Source organism: Symphodus melops (genome assembly GCF_947650265.1).
Source record: "Symphodus melops genome assembly, chromosome: 9".
Lineage (NCBI taxonomy): Eukaryota > Metazoa > Chordata > Actinopteri > Labriformes > Labridae > Symphodus > Symphodus melops.
Window position 1 is genome coordinate 27260451 of NC_136699.1, and position 19015 is coordinate 27279465.

At 44.7% G+C, this 19015-nt stretch overlaps 1 protein-coding gene and 1 long non-coding RNA gene across 2 annotated transcripts in view; both read left to right on the plus strand.

Moving 5' to 3' along the window:
* The first annotated feature begins 5259 nt into the window (after positions 1-5259).
* LOC306828966 overlaps positions 5260-19015 on the plus strand; it is an 83883-nt gene continuing 70127 nt past the window's right edge. Inside the window, exons 1-2 of the long non-coding RNA XR_013779812.1 lie at positions 5260-5331; positions 5435-5458. This is a non-coding gene — a long non-coding RNA (uncharacterized lncRNA). The remainder of the gene's footprint in view (positions 5332-5434; positions 5459-19015) is intronic.
* On the plus strand, positions 17028-18331 carry LOC306829391 (uncharacterized protein; the record flags this gene model as incomplete). Its single annotated transcript, XM_079352434.1, has 4 exons — positions 17028-17155; positions 17277-17525; positions 17630-18189; positions 18282-18331. The coding sequence occupies 4 exons, from the start codon at positions 17028-17030 to the stop codon at positions 18329-18331; spliced, it is 987 nt and encodes a 328-aa protein (XP_079208560.1).

Here is a 19015-nt window from a genome sequence, read left to right on the forward strand (position 1 = left end):
TTTTTTGGGACACTTGGAGGAGAGTGTCATCCGACATTTCCTCCTCCATCGATTCTTCTATATCACCCCACTCATCTTTTTCTCCAGTAGGCCTAAAACCGCAGTTCCCCCTCCTGGACGGCCCCACTGGAGTACTGCGGTCAAGCCAGCCATGCTTTCGATCTCCGTGGTCAAGTCAGCCGCACTTAAATTTTGAGTGTGTAAGTATTCTCGGCATTATGGTAAATGCGCAGAAACGGCTTGTCTTTTCTTCCGGTTTTCAAAATAAAGGTATTTAAAACAGTAAAATATGTATAGAACCTACATTTAAAAAACAACAAAAAAAAAACAACAAAGTGTTAGGGTTAGGTCTGGGTAAAAGCGCAGCGTCCTCTGGGGGACGTTACGGGGGGCACGGGCTCTCGGGGGGACCAACGGTTTTAATAAATAATTAAAAATTTGCAATTAAAACCCTCCTTAAAAACCAAAAGGCTTTCACTAAAACCCTCTTAAGACACTCTAAAATTTGGTTTTGAATAAAAAGGGTAACCGGACCACCGTGCAGGAGAGGTCGGCGGAGCTCTGTAGCTGGTTAAAACCGACCCTGTCCCAGGGCCTCCGATAAAAACACCTCGGAGCTCAATGACTCTTATTGTACTAAAAGGGTAGAAATTAAAATCTAAATAAATAAAATAAATAATTTTAAAACAGATAAAACAAAGATCCTATTTATAAGTGCCCTGAACTGAATTAAAAGGCCTGGCATAAATTAAATATAAATGTATCTACAAAATAAAAGAATAAGTGTTAAAATAAAATAATAAAAGGTTAAATTAATAAATGTAAAAAGTGCTTAAATAAAATAAGTGCTTAAATTCACATAAACTAAAACCACACTCATAAAAACACATGGGTTAGGGTTAAAATTGTAAAAACATATATATATATATATATCTTTATTTACACTTGTTAAAACATCTTAATGCAGTTCATAAAATAATAGGATCTTTGTTGATTAAATTAGAAAGGATAAGAAAGTAAATAAGTATAAAACAAGGAGAGGTCCAATAAAATGTCATAAAACAGGGCAAGGTGTCTTTAAAAGGTTTTTATTATTTGTTTAAAAGTGTTTCGAGGCGCGCCCTCCACAGGCAGGTTCTACCTCATAAATTAATTTAAAAAATAAATAATATAATTTAGAAATCAAAAGTTAAAGGGTCCAGAGCCTCCTCATAGGGGTCTAAAAGTGCTAAAACAACATGCATGCAAAAAGTGCTGGATCCATTTAAAAATCAATAAATAGACATAATTAAAAAGGGGGGGGGGGGTTTAAAACATGCATAAGACAATTAAAGGTAAAACATAAATAAATTAAGATCCCATAGAGGAGGAGTGGGCTATAAAATCCATATTTGAAAAATAAAAGCTAAAGTTAAAAGAAGGGGGGTAGCCCGGCCCGCAGAGGGTCGGCCTGTTAAAACCTGTAAGAGAGGCCCCGGGAGGTCAGGGGGTCAGTATTTTCTAAAACCCACTAAAAGCTATATTAAAAAAGAAGGAAATGGATCCACCCTAATATTTCTCATTAAGACCAGTAGGTTCTATTGTTTTTAAGAGGTGGATCCATTTCCTCTCCGCCGCTCGTCTCTGGACAGTGGTCCAGTCCCTGTTGCTCTCCAGGCCCATGCTCTGCACATTGTGTTGGCCGTGGAGTGTAAAATGTGCATACAAGACAGTGGTGCCATTCCTGCTATTAATCTGTTGTCTAATACGAGCTGTGATGTCATTTCTGGTCTCCCCCACATAGAGTCTGTGGCAGGCCTTGCATCTTATAGCATATACTGCATTAGTTGTTGTGGGTTTTAAGGCCTGCCACGCGTTGGTACCGACTCTGGCATAGGGGTTAAAAATGTGGGGGAGACGGATAAAACCAATGTCCGAGCCTCGAGACGCTTCCCTATCTTGGTCATTTTTATTAAAATGTGTATGAACCAGAAAGTCTTTAAGGTTTTTGTTTCTGCGATGGGCGGAGATCAGCCGGCAGTCGCCCAGCACGTCACAGCCCTCTCTCGCCCCCTCAAAATTAGACCTAAGAGCTGAAAATAGCCTCTTTAAATCCTGTGAGTAAGTGGTTACCAAGGGGACGAGAGTAGGACCGGGCGGCCGGGCGCTGGGATTGTTATACCTATCCTGAAAGGTCCGGCCAACCTCCGCCTTGATGGTTCTGAGGAAGCGTCTCGAGTAACCCCTGGGCCTCAACGCACTAAAGAGGGTGCTGGTGGCCTCCTCCACATGCTCCGGGAAGGTGCAGATTCTGTGGAAGCGTATCAGCTGGGATTTTATCAGACCTCTGTACGTGTGCCTGGGGTGATAGCTGGACTTGTGGAGGAGTGCGTGGCGGTCCGTGTCTTTGAAATATACTTTGGATCAGGGTGTTTATTGAAGAGATGTTTTATTGCAGCTAAACCAAGTGGAGTTTCTATGTTTGTGTAAAGGGAATCTATATCTATGGAAAACAGGAAGGTGTGACCGGGTACCTGAAGGTGTTTTATTTTATTAACAAAATGGTAGGTGTCCTTGATGTAGCTGGGGTGCAGTTTGAAAAGTGGATTGATGAAGTGGTCGATGTATTCTGTGATGGTGTATGTTTCCGAGTTGCAGTCACTGACAATGGGGCGGCCGACCGGAACCACCGAGGGGACCGTCCAGGTGTCAGGAGGCTTGTGGATTTTGGGGAGCAGGTAGAAGAGGCGGGGCCTGGGCTCACTGGGACCGTCCAGATATTGTTTCTGTTTGAAATTGATGAATTTTTGTCTGTAGAGTGTTTCTGTAATCTTTCTAACTAGTGTCTGTGTCTCTAATTGTAGTGGGTGTGTCAGTAGTTGGTAATATGTGTTGTTATTTAACTGTCTTTGTGCTTCTAAAATGTAATTGTCCCTATCCTGAATAACTATTTGGCCCCCCTTATCTGCTGGCTTAATGACTATGTGTTTGTGATTACCCAATGTTCTGATGATGCGTTTGTGTTCCTGACTAATGTTGTGCGTTCTATGTGGCAGGGGGCGCCAATGTGTGAATGCTTGGTTGTTTTAATGGATGTGTGTCCGTGTTTGGTGACCAGTGGGACGGCCCAGTGAACAGCACAGAGTCCCGCCTCTGCCCCCCCTGGATGTGGTGTGCAGGTCCCCCTGAGCTCCGGCCGGGTGGGTGGGTGGGTGGGTTGGGTGTGGGAATGAAGGTGAGTCCTTTTACTAGTATCTCCAGCTGTACGGCTGTGAACAATCAAGGATTTTTGATTGTTGAGCGGGCTGCTCTTAGTGCTCTCTGAGGGAGCGGTGTTTGTTTGGGAGGTGAGCTGTTCTGAAAAGAACAGTTTGGTTGTTGTTCTTAAAAAAACAGTTTGGTTGTTGTTATTAAAAGAACAGTTTGGTTGTTGTTCTTAAAAGATCAGTTTGGTTGTTGTTATTAAAAGAACAGTTTGGTTGTTGTTATTAAAAGAACAGTTTGGTTGTTGTTCTGAAAAGAACAGTTTGGTTGTTGTTATTAAAAGAACAGTTTGGTTGTTGTTCTGAAAAGAACAGTTTGGTTGTTCTTAAAAGAACAGTTTGGTTGTTATTAAAAGAACAGTTTGGTTGTTGTTCTTAAAAGAACAGTTTTGGGGTGCGTGCACACGTCACTCTGTAAGCTGGGTAGCTTTACAGTGCGTGTGGCTGCGTTCAGATCAATCACTAGAGTTTGAGTCGACGTCCGGTGTCTCTGGTGTGAGAGTTAGGAGTGACTGAGGAGTGGAGAGCCTGAGCTGTGTAGTCTGCTGCAGCTCTGTGGGAGGAGTCTGGCCCTATTGACTGCACTGCTCAGGCCAAGTCACGAAAAGTCCCGGAGAGTCTGGTAGAGTCTGTGTATGTTTACAGACTAACTACTGTTTAATTAATTTGTTCTATGATGAATTAAATTGTTTCTCCACTTAATTAAAGTGTTCCGTCCACTTAGTGATCCCTGCAGTTTGACAGGTCAGTCATTTATTGATTTATTGAAGCTTCAAAGCATTCACACTATTGTTATCCAGTTCTTTATTAGTGTGAAAGCTTCAAAGCATTCACACTATTGTTATCCAGTTCTTTATTAGTGTGTTGTGTGAACTTTTTAACAGTTGTGTGTGTGTCCGGTGGAGTGGGTAACATCAAACACTAAAATGTGCTTTGATGTATAATGGGTTTTCAGATAGTGTTCTGATTGGCTACTTTCATTGTCTGGACAAACAATTTTCACATAGCAACATAAACTTTAGCCAATCATGTACAAACGGTCTGTCCTGCTCTCAACTGCTGAAAGGCACCTGTCAGTCTTTGATCATCCATCAACGCAGGAACAATGGTAAGGACAACATTTTCTAATTATAGCCTTTATGCTAGAAATGTTAGCTTACTGTCTGATGTGTATATATTATTGTATATTCATTGTGAAGAATATAATACAGCTTAAGACATGTAATATTTAGATGTTGAGAAAAATCCAACCAAAAAAAGTTAGAACTTAAAGTTAAAGTTGAGCAAGTTATCACTCTTTTGACTTCACTCAAATATTGGTTCATCGAGATTTTTAATAGTTCAATATAGTCTTCCTAATTGCTCAAGATATCAACTATTTAAAAATAATTGCCACATATGAGTAAATGTGGAAATACATAGACAAGCTAGCACATTAACAGAGAGTCGGTTCAAGTCTATATCTATCTATCTCCAGCCAATCATACGAGGGATGATCATGACACAAGGCACAGGGTCCTGGCGATCAATGATGTCACATAGTAACAGTAGCTTGGGCCAATCACATACAGACTGTGTTCCAAGGCTGCTTTGAATTAGTCATGAAGAATTTACAACATGGTGGATGTGTTAAAAAAAATGTGATGGGTTAAATAATAGTATTTTATTATGTTAAAATAGTAACAGTATAGATGAACATTCAAATAAAACATTATTAATTATGATTAATTTAATTGATAACTTTTCTGAATTGTATTTGTGTAATGTACAAAGCTAATTTATTTTTCACATTTTACTTTTTGTTGCCACTTTATTTTTTCTGTCTAATTTGAGTGTAGCTGCACTTTCTTCATTTCCTGCTCTGTGTGCCTTTACATTGCCCCCTGGGGACAAATAAAGGTTTTAACTAAATAAATCCTTTAAATGACATTATAAATGATTACAACTTTTATTATTATTGTTGTTCTTAAAAAAAAAGAGAAAACTTTCACTTTCAACATACATACTGTATGTTGAAAGCCCTGAAAAGTTGTGGGCTGAAATCAGGGGGCTGCAGGGGCTCTTCTCCCTGAAGGGGACGGTGGTGGAGGTCAGTCTAACAAACACACAAAGAGACACACACACTTGCACACACTGATAGATAGGATTTTGTTGATATTTGTTTAATAATAAAAAACATTTCTTCCATTCAGGTGTCCAGCATCAAACCGATCCCTGTTGGTCGGGACAGGGTCAAACCGATCCCTGTTGGTAGGGACAGGGTCAAACCGATCCCTGTTGGTAGGGACAGGGTCCCCATGAGGGAGATTGTCCTCGAACAAGTAAGTTAGAGTAATAAATAGTGTGTAGTACTAAAAGGGTTTTCAATCTGTCTCTCATTGACCCCTTGTCTCTCTGTCACTCTCAGCCTCTTATTGTTTATTGTTAGCAGCAGGACAGCTTCAGCATTGGAGTGAAATAGAGAGAATCAAAGCACCTGTAATGTCCTGATGGAAGTCAGAGTCATCCTTTATGGAGAGAACATGTGCAAAGATGTCTTCAAGGAAAAGGGAAATTAGGGAGGAGAATGCAGTAGACAGATACTTAGCAGCACTTTTGATAAAACATTTTATTATTTTGTAATATGAATGTTTGGCCTGTTTAGGTAACTCATTTATCCTGTCATTGTGGAATGATTTACATCCACAAATGTTTCTCTCATTATTTAAAATGTATGCATACTGGATCAAAGCCCCATAAAACACAATCCTGTTGTTCTATTTATTTAAAGACAATCACAGGGTTGAAATCAATCTGTGGAGGGAGGCAGCCCTTTTTCCTTTGGAGGTGGGTGCCTGGGTGGAGGTGACCCATCTCAAATCTCGGGAGAGTGGGTTTGGGGTGAAATCCCATTCCACCCACTACACAACCATAGTGGTAGGTTTTTATTAAGTCTCTTATCTAGTTGATCTTGATTTTACGAGGAGGAAATGGAGCTAACAGACACACCACTCCTCTGATTTTTGCTCATTTCACCTTTGATAAAAATTGCAACCAATTGCACATTTTCTTCACCTTCAGTTTTAACTTGTGTATATTTCTTGCCACCAGGAGGCCAGCACCAGCCAGGAGGCCAGCACCAGCCAGGAGGCCAGCACCAGCCAGGAGGTGAACTGCCTGGAGGTGAACTGCCAGGAGGTGAACTGCCTGGGGGCCGACGATGTGCCAGGGAAGCCGGGGTGGCTGCATTTACTCTTGCAGAGTGGGGAAATGCCCCTCATCTCAGAGGAGAAATGGGGGGATTTGTTGCCCAAAATGAAATCTGTCCCTTTCCCTGTATATATTTTAGTTAAAGGGGGGGTGGTGCAGGAAGTTGTTCCTGTAGGGAAAGAAGGAGAGGAAGAGGGGAAGAAGGAGAGGGAGGACTATGAAGAGGGGAAGCAGGGGCAGCTGGAGGAAGAAGAGATGGAGGGGGAAGAATGAGAAAAATAAGGGAATAATGTATATATGTTTTTTTATTGATCAATGTGTTTAATTTTTAGTTTGAAAGTTGTTATTGTTCATTTGTTTTAAATAATTATTGTTACTGATTAAAAAAATGTGTTCATCAGTGTTTGTTTAATTTTCATTTTGTTCAAAATAAATTGTTTGTTATGTTTTGGTTTGTGTCTCCACGTGTGTTTGTTTTGGTTTCTCCCCTGTCTGTCACTCCCTCTGTGTGCTCCCTGCTCCTCCCTGATTACTCATTGCTTGCAGGTTAGTGCACAGGTGTTGATCATGCAATCAACTCAGTATTTAAGCCGGCTCCCTCCACACTGCCGGCGCCAGACTATTGTTGTTCATCAGTGGTTCGTACTCTCCGTGTCTTTTTTCCTATATATTTAGTGCTCTGTAATTGCTTGCTTGATTCCCTGTCGTGTATACTGATCCTTCGTGTTTTTTCTCCCTCTCGCCTAGTTCCCAGTCCTGCCCGTCCTGTATCCTGTGCGTCTCGTCGTTCGTTCGTCTTCGTCTGGCTTCATCACGCGTGTTTTTCGAGTCACACAATATTTCTTGTCACATAGTTCTAGTCACGTTATATTTCTTGTCACATAGTTCTAGTCACTTTATATTTCTTGTCACATAGTTCTAGTCACTTTATATTTCTTGTCACATAGTTCTAGTCACTTTATATTTCTTGTCACATAGTTCTAGTCACGTTATATTTCTTGTTCACATAGTTGAGAGTCACGTTAATTACATGTACACATTTGAGTCACTTTAGATTTATGCTTCACATTAGTGTCACTCACATTTCAGATTGTATTGTAGTTCACCGTGTCACCTCTTTGTATAATAAATTATTGTTTTTGTTCATCCTGTCTCTGAGTTGTGCATTTGGTTCCCAGTTCATTCTGAATCAATAGTAACATTATTTACTTGGACAAAGTGACTGTACAATTAAAACACAATAACTTCAACCACCTAATAATAATCTCTCTCTCTCATTGATCAATCAATAAAATGAATTGTCTTTTTTTCCTAATGTAGAGTACTTGGTTCCCTCCTTTTAAAAGGGATTGAATCAATCACAGAGCATGTGCTTACCTAATGTCTATATTACTTTTCTGGTGAGACGGGCTTTGGAGGCCTGTGCTGGGTGCACTTTTACCTGTCGCTCTGGTCTGGTGGACTATTTAAAGAGCATATTGCAGGTTAAAGACAAAAGTGAACTAATCATATGAAAATATGTTACCAATACTGTTTTTAAAGAAATTCAGAAATGAATAACCCACAGGGTCTCCTGGAGACGTTTTAGTCTTTGCTCTTTACTTCCACATTCGGCTGTGACGTAACATAAGGGAGTCCTGCTGAATCCCCATCTGTTTAACATGTAAAATCATGGATCTGAGTGTCACTCCCGTCAATAAAGAGGAAGAAAACATGTATTCCTTTACATATAATGGAGCTATATGGTGCTGGCTTATTATTCTGAACCTGTTAGATGTGATAGAGAGCAGAAACAGGCAGGATTAGAGGAATAACGGCCTCAGGAGAGAAGAGAAGTTGTTGTTGAGGAGAAATTTAATGGGATAAAGGACCGACAGACGTAAAGGTTGTGTTTCTGTTTGTTTCCAAACCGCGCGTTCCGTCTTTCCCCACTGCGCACGCACGCACACACACACACACACACACACACACACACACACACACACTCTTGTAACAGAGTTGGATTTATAATAAATCGTATGACTACATATATTAATACAGACTGTCCGGTGTCTATGACGATCACACTAGAGAATATAACTGAGGATTCCAGCAGATCAAATCATTAAATGCTTTCTGTCTGCGTATATAATATTATATAATATAATATAATATTATATAATATATAATATTTGATGTTAAACAGCCAGAGATTTAAATCATTAATAAGGAAACACTTTTGTGTCTGATGCTGAAATATTCAACGTGTGTGTTTGATGGTTTCTGAGGTTGTGGGAATAATTCACCAAAACACACTATGAATAATCAGCCACTTACACTATGCACCTGAATGTGCACCGCGCAAATTACACACTATGGCAGTGAAGAGTGTGTGCTGCAGGGAGGCCTCCTGTCTGTTCTCACTCACTACCACGTATCACTACATCATCTTTAACCATGTTTGAGCCTGTTTGTTGTCCTTTAATTCTTTTGTGCTGCCTTCTAAATGTTTGTTTGTAAAGTGTTTCAAGACAAGTTCCCCCAGGGGCAATAAAGGCTTCATTCATTCATTCATACACGTACGCATAAAGCCCATCAAAGCAGAGTAACAGAACACGACTCCCTTACGTTACGTCACGTGACGCCTTGTTCTAAACAGCTACACTAAAAACAGCCACGTTCTCCTCTAAATTAGATTAGAACACTTATGTGTTGAAGAATATACAGAACATTGATCTACTTATTCTACAGCCCTTATCTGACAACATCAAGTGTTCATTTACACTTTTTTTTAACCTGCAATATGCTCTTTAACGTGTTAACACGTTTGCAGACGCCACAGCTACGCCACATTTGAAAGAGTATTGTTGGATAAAAGTTGGCTGTTTTAATCCTTTTCCTAAATGTTGTAAATATAAATCTGACTCCTTTAAATAATGACCTTGAATCTCTCTGCGCATTCTTTTGATTGGATGAGAGGAATGACTGAAGACGTCTCTTTCAGGTTAACAGAGTTTATGAACCTGATGAATCAAGAATAGAAGTTACAGAGTCTCTGGGTTCAACACTACGTGTCCCTGACCACAGACAGATACCTGGTCACTTCATGAAGTCTGAGCCCTTTTATACACTAGACCAGGGGTGTCAAACTCCAGTCCTGGAGGGCCGTCTTCCTCAGACTGTTAGAGGTCTCCCTGCTCGGACGCAGCTGAATCCAATGAGTGACTCGTTTTCAGGCTTCTGAAGCGCTTGATGACAACACATTGGTTTAAAGCAGGTGTGTTAGAGCAGGGAGACATCTAAAAGTCTGAGGAGACCACATCAACGAAACAAAATACTGGAGAGCCTGATTTGGAGGACCGACACCACGAGGTGAAGACAATAATCTGCCGCCGGCTGCATGGAGAGAGCCGGTTTAAATACAGGAGCTGATGAGATGATCCACACCTGTGCGCGCACCTGCAACCACTCTAATGAAGGGGGGAAGGGAGAACACAGGAGGAGCAGACAGACAGGGAAAACTGACAACACGTGGAAAGCACTAAAAGCCTGGATCATGACAGAAACACAGTAAAAAGCCGTTATGGATTTCTTGCTTTGTTTCGTGTCAGTTACTGTACTCATGCTTTGTATTACTAGCCTACATCACATCCGTGTTACTGCACAGTAAAGTTACTGTACTCATGCTTTGTATTACTAGCCTACATCACATCCGTGTTACTGCACAGTAAAGTTACTGTACTCATGCTTTGTATTACTAGCCTACATCACATCCGTGTTACTGCACAGTAAAGTTACTGTACTCATGCTTTGTATTACTAGCCTACATCACATCCGTGTTACTGCACAGTAAAGTTACTGTACTCATGCTTTGTATTACTAGCCTACATCACATCCGTGTTACTGCACAGTAAAGTTACTGAACTCATGCTTTGTATTACTAGCCTACATCACATCCGTGTTACTGCACAGTAAAGTTACTGTACTCATGCTTTGTATTACTAGCCTACATCACATCCGTGTTACTGCACAGTAAAGTTACTGAACTCATGCTTTGTATTACTAGCCTACATCACATCCGTGTTACTGCACAGTAAAGTTACTGTACTCATGCTTTGTATTACTAGCCTACATCACAACCGTGTTACTGCACAGTAAAGTTACTGAACTCATGCTTTGTATTACTAGCCTACATCACATCCGTGTTACTGCACAGTAAAGTTACTGTACTCATGCTTTGTATTACTAGCCTACATCACATCCGTGTTACTGCACAGTAAAGTTACTGTACTCATGCTTTGTATTACTAGCCTACATCACATCCGTGTTACTGCACAGTAAAGTTACTGTACTCATGCTTTGTATTACTAGCCTACATCACATCCGTGTTACTGCACAGTAAAGTTACTGAACTCATGCTTTGTATTACTAGCCTACATCACATCCATGTTACTGCACAGTAAAGTTACTGTACTCATGCTTTGTATTACTAGCCTACATCACATCCGTGTTACTGCACAGTAAAGTTACTGTTTCCATGCTGCTTGAAGTTAGAGAGTGTGGAGTAAAATTGACTTCTCTCTACACGCCCATGCTTTCAACAGATTTTTGAGTAGGGGTGCCGACAGTGAATGACGTCCCCCCACCTCTCTGGCTCCAACAATTGGTTCCGTGTCTCATTTTTAGTGCACAAAAACAGCCTATTTATGCTTTTGCTTTATTGTGTCATTCCTGCATATGTGCAAGCTTCTTTGTTATTGTTTCCCTAATTCAATTTATTAGGTCTACATGCTAATAATTAAAAAATAACTGGTTCGGGTTGCAATTCGAGACTTATTTAATATATATTTATTGCTCCTGGATCAGCCGCTCGATCTCGTCCGGCGATGGCAGTGGCGGGCCATCTCGTCAGCCGTCACCTTCACCGTAGTGTCCCTCCCCTCCTCGCTCTGCCTGGCCCCCTGCAGGCGGGTTCTGTAACACTTTTAAAGTTACACTCCTGACTAAACAAATTGTTAACTTGTTGTCTCCAACAACAATAAGCACAAAAAAAATTATTAAACTACTCACTTGTCAACACGCAACAGCACAACCAACACACAACTTGAAGTTTGCTTTCCTTTAAAAACAACAAAAAGTAATCTCCCAAAGAAAAGAGACTTTCCTTTTGAAGAATCACTTTAGGATTAAAAGTTTGGATCACTGTGAACAAACAATGCAACAAAGTTGGTTTATTAAGGGCCTCACACGGGGCACCATTATGTAGGAACCTTCCACGGCGGCAACATTACATCGGGGTTTTAGGATGTAACATTTAGTTGTCGAATTAAATGTAATAATTAAGTTTACTTAATTATTAAAATAAATCAATAATTGTTATTAAACTGCGTTTAATAAACCTCGGGGCACCACCCTGTAAACAGGGAACAACCAAAATATTACAAATATCAGTCTCAAAATCAGTTAATTAAATACTAATATCATTAATAATTAATAATCTGTATTTAATTGAAGGTGTGAAATCCGAACACAAAGCCCTTTCACCCAGCTTAAGTCACAATGTGAATTCACAGTAATCACAAACAACTGCTCTTTAAATTATAACAGAATTTATTTAACAAAGCAACATCAAGTTAATCAATGAAACTCAATCAAACAACTATTATAAACTAAACTACAGGTAACAAACAAAACAAACAAGCGTGATGTGTGTGTGTGTGTGTTTCTGTGAGAGTGAGAGAGAGAGAGCACGCGTGGTCACGTGATGGCGGACACAGAACGTGATCTACGTTTCAGCAGCGTCTGGAAAGCCACAGATCTCTATGTGTGTGCGTCTACCGAAAGGTGTGTGTGTGTGTAAAGGCGAGAGGGAAAACAACGCACCTCGAAAGCTCAATCTCAGCCTGGAACTCACGTACAACTCAGAGCATAGTTAACTTCACTACCAGAAGCCAGTGGCCTGATTTGTATCATACGGCGTTCACACTAGTCTTTCTGATAATGAGTCTATTACCCGGTTATGACGCGAGAGTTCACAGAGAAACACACGGGACACAGCGGCCCAAATAAAGAAAACAAAGGAGATTTTACTCTGGTAAAATCTAAGACACAGTGGTCAAACACCAAGCAAATATTATCAGAGTTTCACAATAATAACTCAGTTATTAAACACACTCTATATCTAACTGCCCAGACCTAGCTAAGCCTCACTTGTAACCGTTTGTCCGCGGTTGATGAAGGAAGAAAAGGGGGTCCTGGAACGGCCTTCCTGCAGTTGTAAGGTGATGGCGGTGCGTCCAAGGGGTTGAGCAAAGGGCCGTCGTGTCCTCCGTCGAGCGAGGTGATCTCTGTGGATGTCCTTTCTTTAAAGGATGGAACGAGACGTAATCCTTACAATCTCTCTCAATACCGTTTTACTACGGGAGAAATAAGACGCTCTTCTTAGAGATGCGTTCAAGTGGATGATCTAAGCTCGGAATTTCGGATGCCAGTTTGCTTCACCAGGCAGAGCGCGAAGGTGGCGACACGTCACAGATGCCCCTCGCCCTTATGTCCTACGCCCTGCTGTTTCCTGAGATGGCGGCCGTCATCCAGGAGCGCAGGATGCGTGAGGGCGTGCTGTCGGTGAGGGGCATGGACGGTACACGTTGGTGGGCTTTGGGGCGTACGCCAACTGGACATTCCAGGCCTTCTTTGAGGATCCGTCCAGGGAGACAACGACATGAGTATTGCTGTCAGGGGAGTGTTTGTGTGTTGATCATCTGAGACAACGAACGCTGGTAACATGAACTAACGTGTGCCCTGTTTTATTTCCTGTGTGTAGCTACCTGCAGTGGCTGAGGACTCAGAGGGTCAAGGACGGTTCCCGGATGCACCGGCTGCAGTCGTACAAGCGGGGGAGAGACCAGGAGGTCGCGGCCGCACCTCCTCAGGATCCGCACGTGGTGCAGCAGCCGGTTACATCGAGTAAGCACAGCTCAAGACTGGAGGCGCACCAGCTGCAGGTTAAATTTATAAGACCACAGCATGCATTCATTTCTTTTTCCTTTATCACAGCCTCCGGGGAAATCCCTGATCAGCTCCTCCTGGAAGTTTGGGAGGAGGTCGATGAGTGTGAGTATTTCAGTTTCAGTTTATGTGAACATGTGAGTTATAACAGAGTGAGAACCACAGACTCTGTGTTTGTGGCAGGAGGAGGAGGAGGAGGACCAGCAGCAGCAGGAGATGCTGCTGCTGCTGCAGGCCCTGAGTTTCGGAGCAAAGGTTAGGAGATCTGATGAAGTTGTTCTTGTGAGCCGCCTACATCGGGATCTTTACACTGACAGAATTCTGATCTATCCTGCAGCTGCTGGCAGCATCCTGGAGGAAGCTCCTCCCTCAGCAGGACCACGATTGGCTGGGCAGGGCGCTGTTCACCAAGAACAGCAGAGGGGCGACAGTGCTCACCAGCCAGCTGCGTCTGTGGTGGAGCCCCCCAGAGGCCAGGCCCCTCTACACCCAGAAGCCCTCGCCCAACGCCTTCTTCCTCAGCCGGTTCTTCCTGTGGGCCCCCTACAGGATGTGGGCATACAGGCTTGTGTGCCCCAACTGTAAGTGCAGGTTGACTGGCGCCGGGCTGTACCAGACGGTGAGGAGGGTGCTGGACATGAACAGCTGGTACTTCATGGGCACGGAGTACCTGGAATGCTGTTCATGTCACAAGAAGGACCTCGTGGCCCAGCTGGACTAGGCACACCAGAGACAGTTTCCAGCCGTCCTCACCTTCAAGTAAGCAGATACATCCTGAGTGTTTAACATGTCAGTGTTTAACATGTCTGTGTTTCTCTCAGTGTTTAACATGTCAGTGTTTAACATGTCAGTGTTTAACATGTCTGTGTTTCTCTCAGTGTTTAACATGTCTGTGTTTCTCTCTGTGTTTAACATGTCTGTGTTTCTCTCAGTGTTTAACATGTCTGTGTTTCTCTCAGTGTTTAACATGTCTGTGTTTCTCTCTGTGTTTAACATGTCAGTGTTTAACATGTCTGTGTTTAACATGTCTGTGTTTCTCTCTGTGTTTAACATGTCAGTGTTTAACATGTCTGTGTTTAACATGTCTGTGTTTCTCTCTGTGTTTAACATGTCAGTGTTTAACATGTCTGTGTTTAACATGTCTGTGTTTCTCTCAGTGTTTAACATGTCAGTGTTTAACATGTCTGTGTTTAACATGTCAGTGTTTAACATGTCAGTGTTTAACATGTCTGTGTTTAACATGTCAGTGTTTAACATGTCAGTGTTTAACATGTCAGTGTTTAACATGTCAGTGTTTAACATGTCAGTGTTTAACATGTCTGTGTTTCTCTCAGTGTTTAACATGTCTGTGTTTCTCTCAGTGTTTAACATGTCTGTGTTTCTCTCAGTGTTTAACATGTCTGTGTTTAACATGTCAGTGTTTAACATGTCAGTGTTTAACATGTCTGTGTTTCTCTCAGTGTTTAACATGTCAGTGTTTAACATGTCAGTGTTTAACATGTCAGTGTTTAACATGTCTGTGTTTCTCTCAGTGTTTAACATGTCTGTGTTTCTCTCAGTGTTTAACATGTCTGTGTTTCTCTCAGTGTTTAACATGTCTGTGTTTCTCTCAGTGTTTAACATGTCTGTGTTTCTCTCAGTGTTTAACATGTCTGTGTTTCTCTCTGTGTTTAACATGTCAGTGTTTAACATGTCTGTGTTTAACATGTCTGTGTTTCTCTCTGTGTTTAACATGTCAGTGTTTAACATGTCAGTGTTTAACATGTCAGTGTTTCTCCCCCTTCTGTCTCAGGCTGTCCTGCGACAGCATGGTCATCTGTCAGATGAAGCGGCGCACTGCTGGCAACAGTGCGTTTTGTCTCTGCGCCACTCTGATGGAGCAGCACAGCGAGCAGTGGATCACACGGAGCATGCTGTACCTGTCAATCGTCGGCAAGCTGAGAGTCCCGGGTGCAGCGCCAGCGCGGGACGTGACTGTCCCGCCCATGCACCCGATCCCCACCCAAAACTAGCTGCTGTCCGTCTACGTCAGGGAGGCTCTCCCACAGCTAGAGGAGACTACGGCCAGGATCACATCGGTGTTTGGGGACATCTTAAAGATGGACTCCACCAAGAAAGCAAGCGTGATGTTGTGATGAAAGACATGATGATGGGAAAACGTGCACACGCACAGTGTAGAGTGACAGTTTGTGTGTGTCTGTGTTTCTCCCCGCAGATCACCAAGAAGCTGGCGGGGCAGGCCGCCGGGACCGCCGCCTGGGCCACCAACGTGGGCAACGAGCACGGGCAGGTGCTGATGTCCGCGCTCACCGACTCTGAGGGCGAGGGTCTGTTGCCCATGGCGGGCGGTCTCATGCGGCGCTACAGGGAGGCAGGACAGCACCCCTGCTCGCGTCATCTACGTCGACCGGGACTGCTGCGCCGCCTTTGAGCAGTTCAAGGTGCGCAGCGAGCTCCGAGCGGGGGGAGGGGTCTGAAAAAGATGTCTACCTTTGTTGTGTCGTTTGTGAACTGACAAACGCTCTGCGTCTCCTCCAGGTGTCGGCCATGTTTGCAGAGTGGGACCAGCTGGTCGTGCATCTGGACGTGTGGCACCTCATACGACGCCAGAGGTGTCACCACCGACAGCCACCACCTGTACATGGCCAGGCTGAGATTTGCCATCTTTGAGTGGGACCGGGCAGATGTAGACAGCCTGCAGGGGGCCAGGCAGAGCGAGGAGGGGAGGGACACTGCGGTGAAGCTGACTGTCGACAAGATGGCACCTCACTGCCGTCGCCGGACCAGAGCGCCGGACGAGATCGAGTAGCTGATCCGGGAGCTGCTTGATCACTTCTGGGAGCTGACTGACACTATGGGCATCCCTCTGATCGACCGGGAGAGGATGTAGGAGATCTGGAAGATCCAGCGCCGCCATCTCCGCTGCATCCAGGACCCTGTAGGGGTGGAGCTCTACACGAAGATGGGGCAGTTGACCAGAGGGGGGGGGGGGGGTCATCTTGCCCGTCGTTTCACCTCCACCTGTGCCACTTCATCCCTGGTGAATGTGTCTGTGTTTCTCTGAGAGTGTGTGTCTGTGTTTCTGTGTGTGTGTGCATTAGCTGACAGTGTCTCTTTCTCTCCCCTGTCTCAGGCACGTCTGCCAGTGCCCTCCACTTCCAGGTGTACCTGCTAGAGGGCCTGGTGAGGTGGAACGAGAACAGGGCCCGAGAGGCAGTTCAGGGTGGCAAGGGGAGTCCCCTGGCCTGCTACGACTCCCGGGCGATTCAGGCTCTCCCAGGTTGAAGATTACACTGAGTCTGGGCAGTACACAGGCGAGGGCGCACAGGACCGTGTGTATGTAGGTGTGAGTGAGTGAGTGAGTGGCACTCTAACTAGCTGAAGCTGTTGGAGCAGGTAACTTGACTCAACGTGTTGTGAACTCCTCCAGTAAAAGCCCGTCTCTGTTACCATTCTTTCTAACACTCCTCTTTGTCTGCTGCAGGATGTCATCAGCCCGATGGCCACGGCGGGAACCAGCACGCCGTCCGTCTGGCCCATGCCCTGGTGGGGCTGCGTCTCCAGGCCTGGGTGGCGCAGCAGGTGGCGGAGGTGGTCGCCCTGTGGAACATGTTGTCCGACAGGGACAAGGCACCTGTCTCCTTCCCGCCTCACCACCAGGACCGCTTGGTATCTGGGAGGTCTCAAGCGGGACACAAGAAGCACAAGGCCATCGTGGGCCTGGACAGCAGCGTTCGGTATGTGTCTGTGTTTGGACTTTCCGTCTGATATTCCAGTGTCTGGATCGTTTGTTTGAGTTACTCAGTCTCTCTCTCTCCCTCTGTCTCTCTCTCTCTCTCTCTCTCTCTCTCTCTGCAGCTCCTTCCTGGGCCAGGGCTTTGGTGCGGCCCTGTCTCCGAAGGTGAGCAGGACAGTGGAGGCCATCTTTTTGGAGCTGTGCCGCATCCACTACGAGGGACGCACCATCGCTGGTACCCGGGTGAACTGCTGGCAAGCTGTCTTGAGGGACTACAGCATGATCCGAGACAACGTCTACGGTCATCGGGCCCTCCTGGCAGCCGCCCCCCTCCAGCTGTACGAGGTCAACAAGCAGACAGTCATGCAGTGGTGAGACTTGTGTGTTTCCGTTGTTGTGCTGGGATGTACAGGTTGATTGTGGACAGAAGATGCTGACGACAAGCTTTTTATGTGAATGTTTTTTACCTCTTCAGGCACAACGAGAGGAGCAAGGCCTTCACCACGGAGCAGCTGTCTGCGGCCGTGCCAGGGCCCAGCGCCCAGCAGACGACAGAGGAGCAGCTGGAGCCTGCTCGTGCTCTGCTGCCTCAGCCTGTGCGGCCTGACCGGCCCCTCCTCTTCGATCTGCCTGAAGATGCGTCTGGTCAGGCCGCCACGCGCCGTGGGGCCATGGCATCTCAGCTGCACGGCCTCCTCACACCCGCCACTGCGTCCGCTGACGAAGCCTCATCATCCGGGACTCCCCAGGCCTCCACCTCCACGGATGCTCCGACCTCGTCCTCCCCTGTGCCCCGTACCACCGCCTGGCAGAGGAAGGTCAGGGAGGAGCAGCAGCGCCAGGCAGAAGAAGTGGGTGCTCTCTACAAGACGCACAAACGCTTCACCCACTTCAACTGCAAGCGCTGCGGCCTGCCTATGAACAAGGAGCATGGACACACTCGCTACAGGGGAAAGCTCTTCTGCTCTAAGACCGGGGGATGCTCTGTGGAGGCCTGGTTGGAAGAGCACAGGAGCCAGGAAACTCCCATGGTCAGTGACTATTCTCTGTGCTTATCATATCAATCTTATGTCATTGCTTCAAGTTTGTGATTCTGACACAATTTCTTTTCATCTGTTTTTCTTCAGCCCCAGCCAGCCAGCCGTCTGCTCCTCACTCTCTCACTAAGAGGAAGTGAGTGAGTGGGGGGGCGCTTTGTAAATATTGTATATAACCCAATGTAAATAACTTCAACCTTTCTTGTAGCTGCAGCTCTGTGGTGGGTACATAGCTGGATTCACTGGTGAGGAGGGCCGGCTCTGTGATGGGTACAGAGCTGGACTCACTGGTGACAGTGGTAGAGAAGAGGTCTCTGGACAAAATGCTCTCCATCATGGACAACACACACCACCCTCTGCACAGCACCTTCACCGGGCAGAGGAGCATGTTCAGTGACAGACTGCTGTCACAGTCGTGCTCCACAGACAGACTCAAGAGCTCTTTTGTCCCCCTATAGGCCATAAGACTGTACTACACTTCACTGTTACGGCAGGGAAGAAGCGCACAGTGATCCCTGGACTCTTTTTTCACTTTTTTTCTCATTCCTCATCTGCACTGCTGACCTCAGAGTCAGCCTCCAGTTGGACACTTTAATGCATATTGATAGTCACCTTACTGAGCACAGGTCACTTTAAAGATAATCACCCTAATCATGTCTGGTTTCATCCTACTGTTGTGTTATGCTACATCTGTAATGGTTGACATGATCACCCTAATTAGGTCAAGTTTCACTCTATTGTCTTCAACACTTAATGCTAATCTGCTCCTCAATAGTTGGGTACTTTAATGATAATCACCCTAATCACTCCTGGTTTCACCTTAT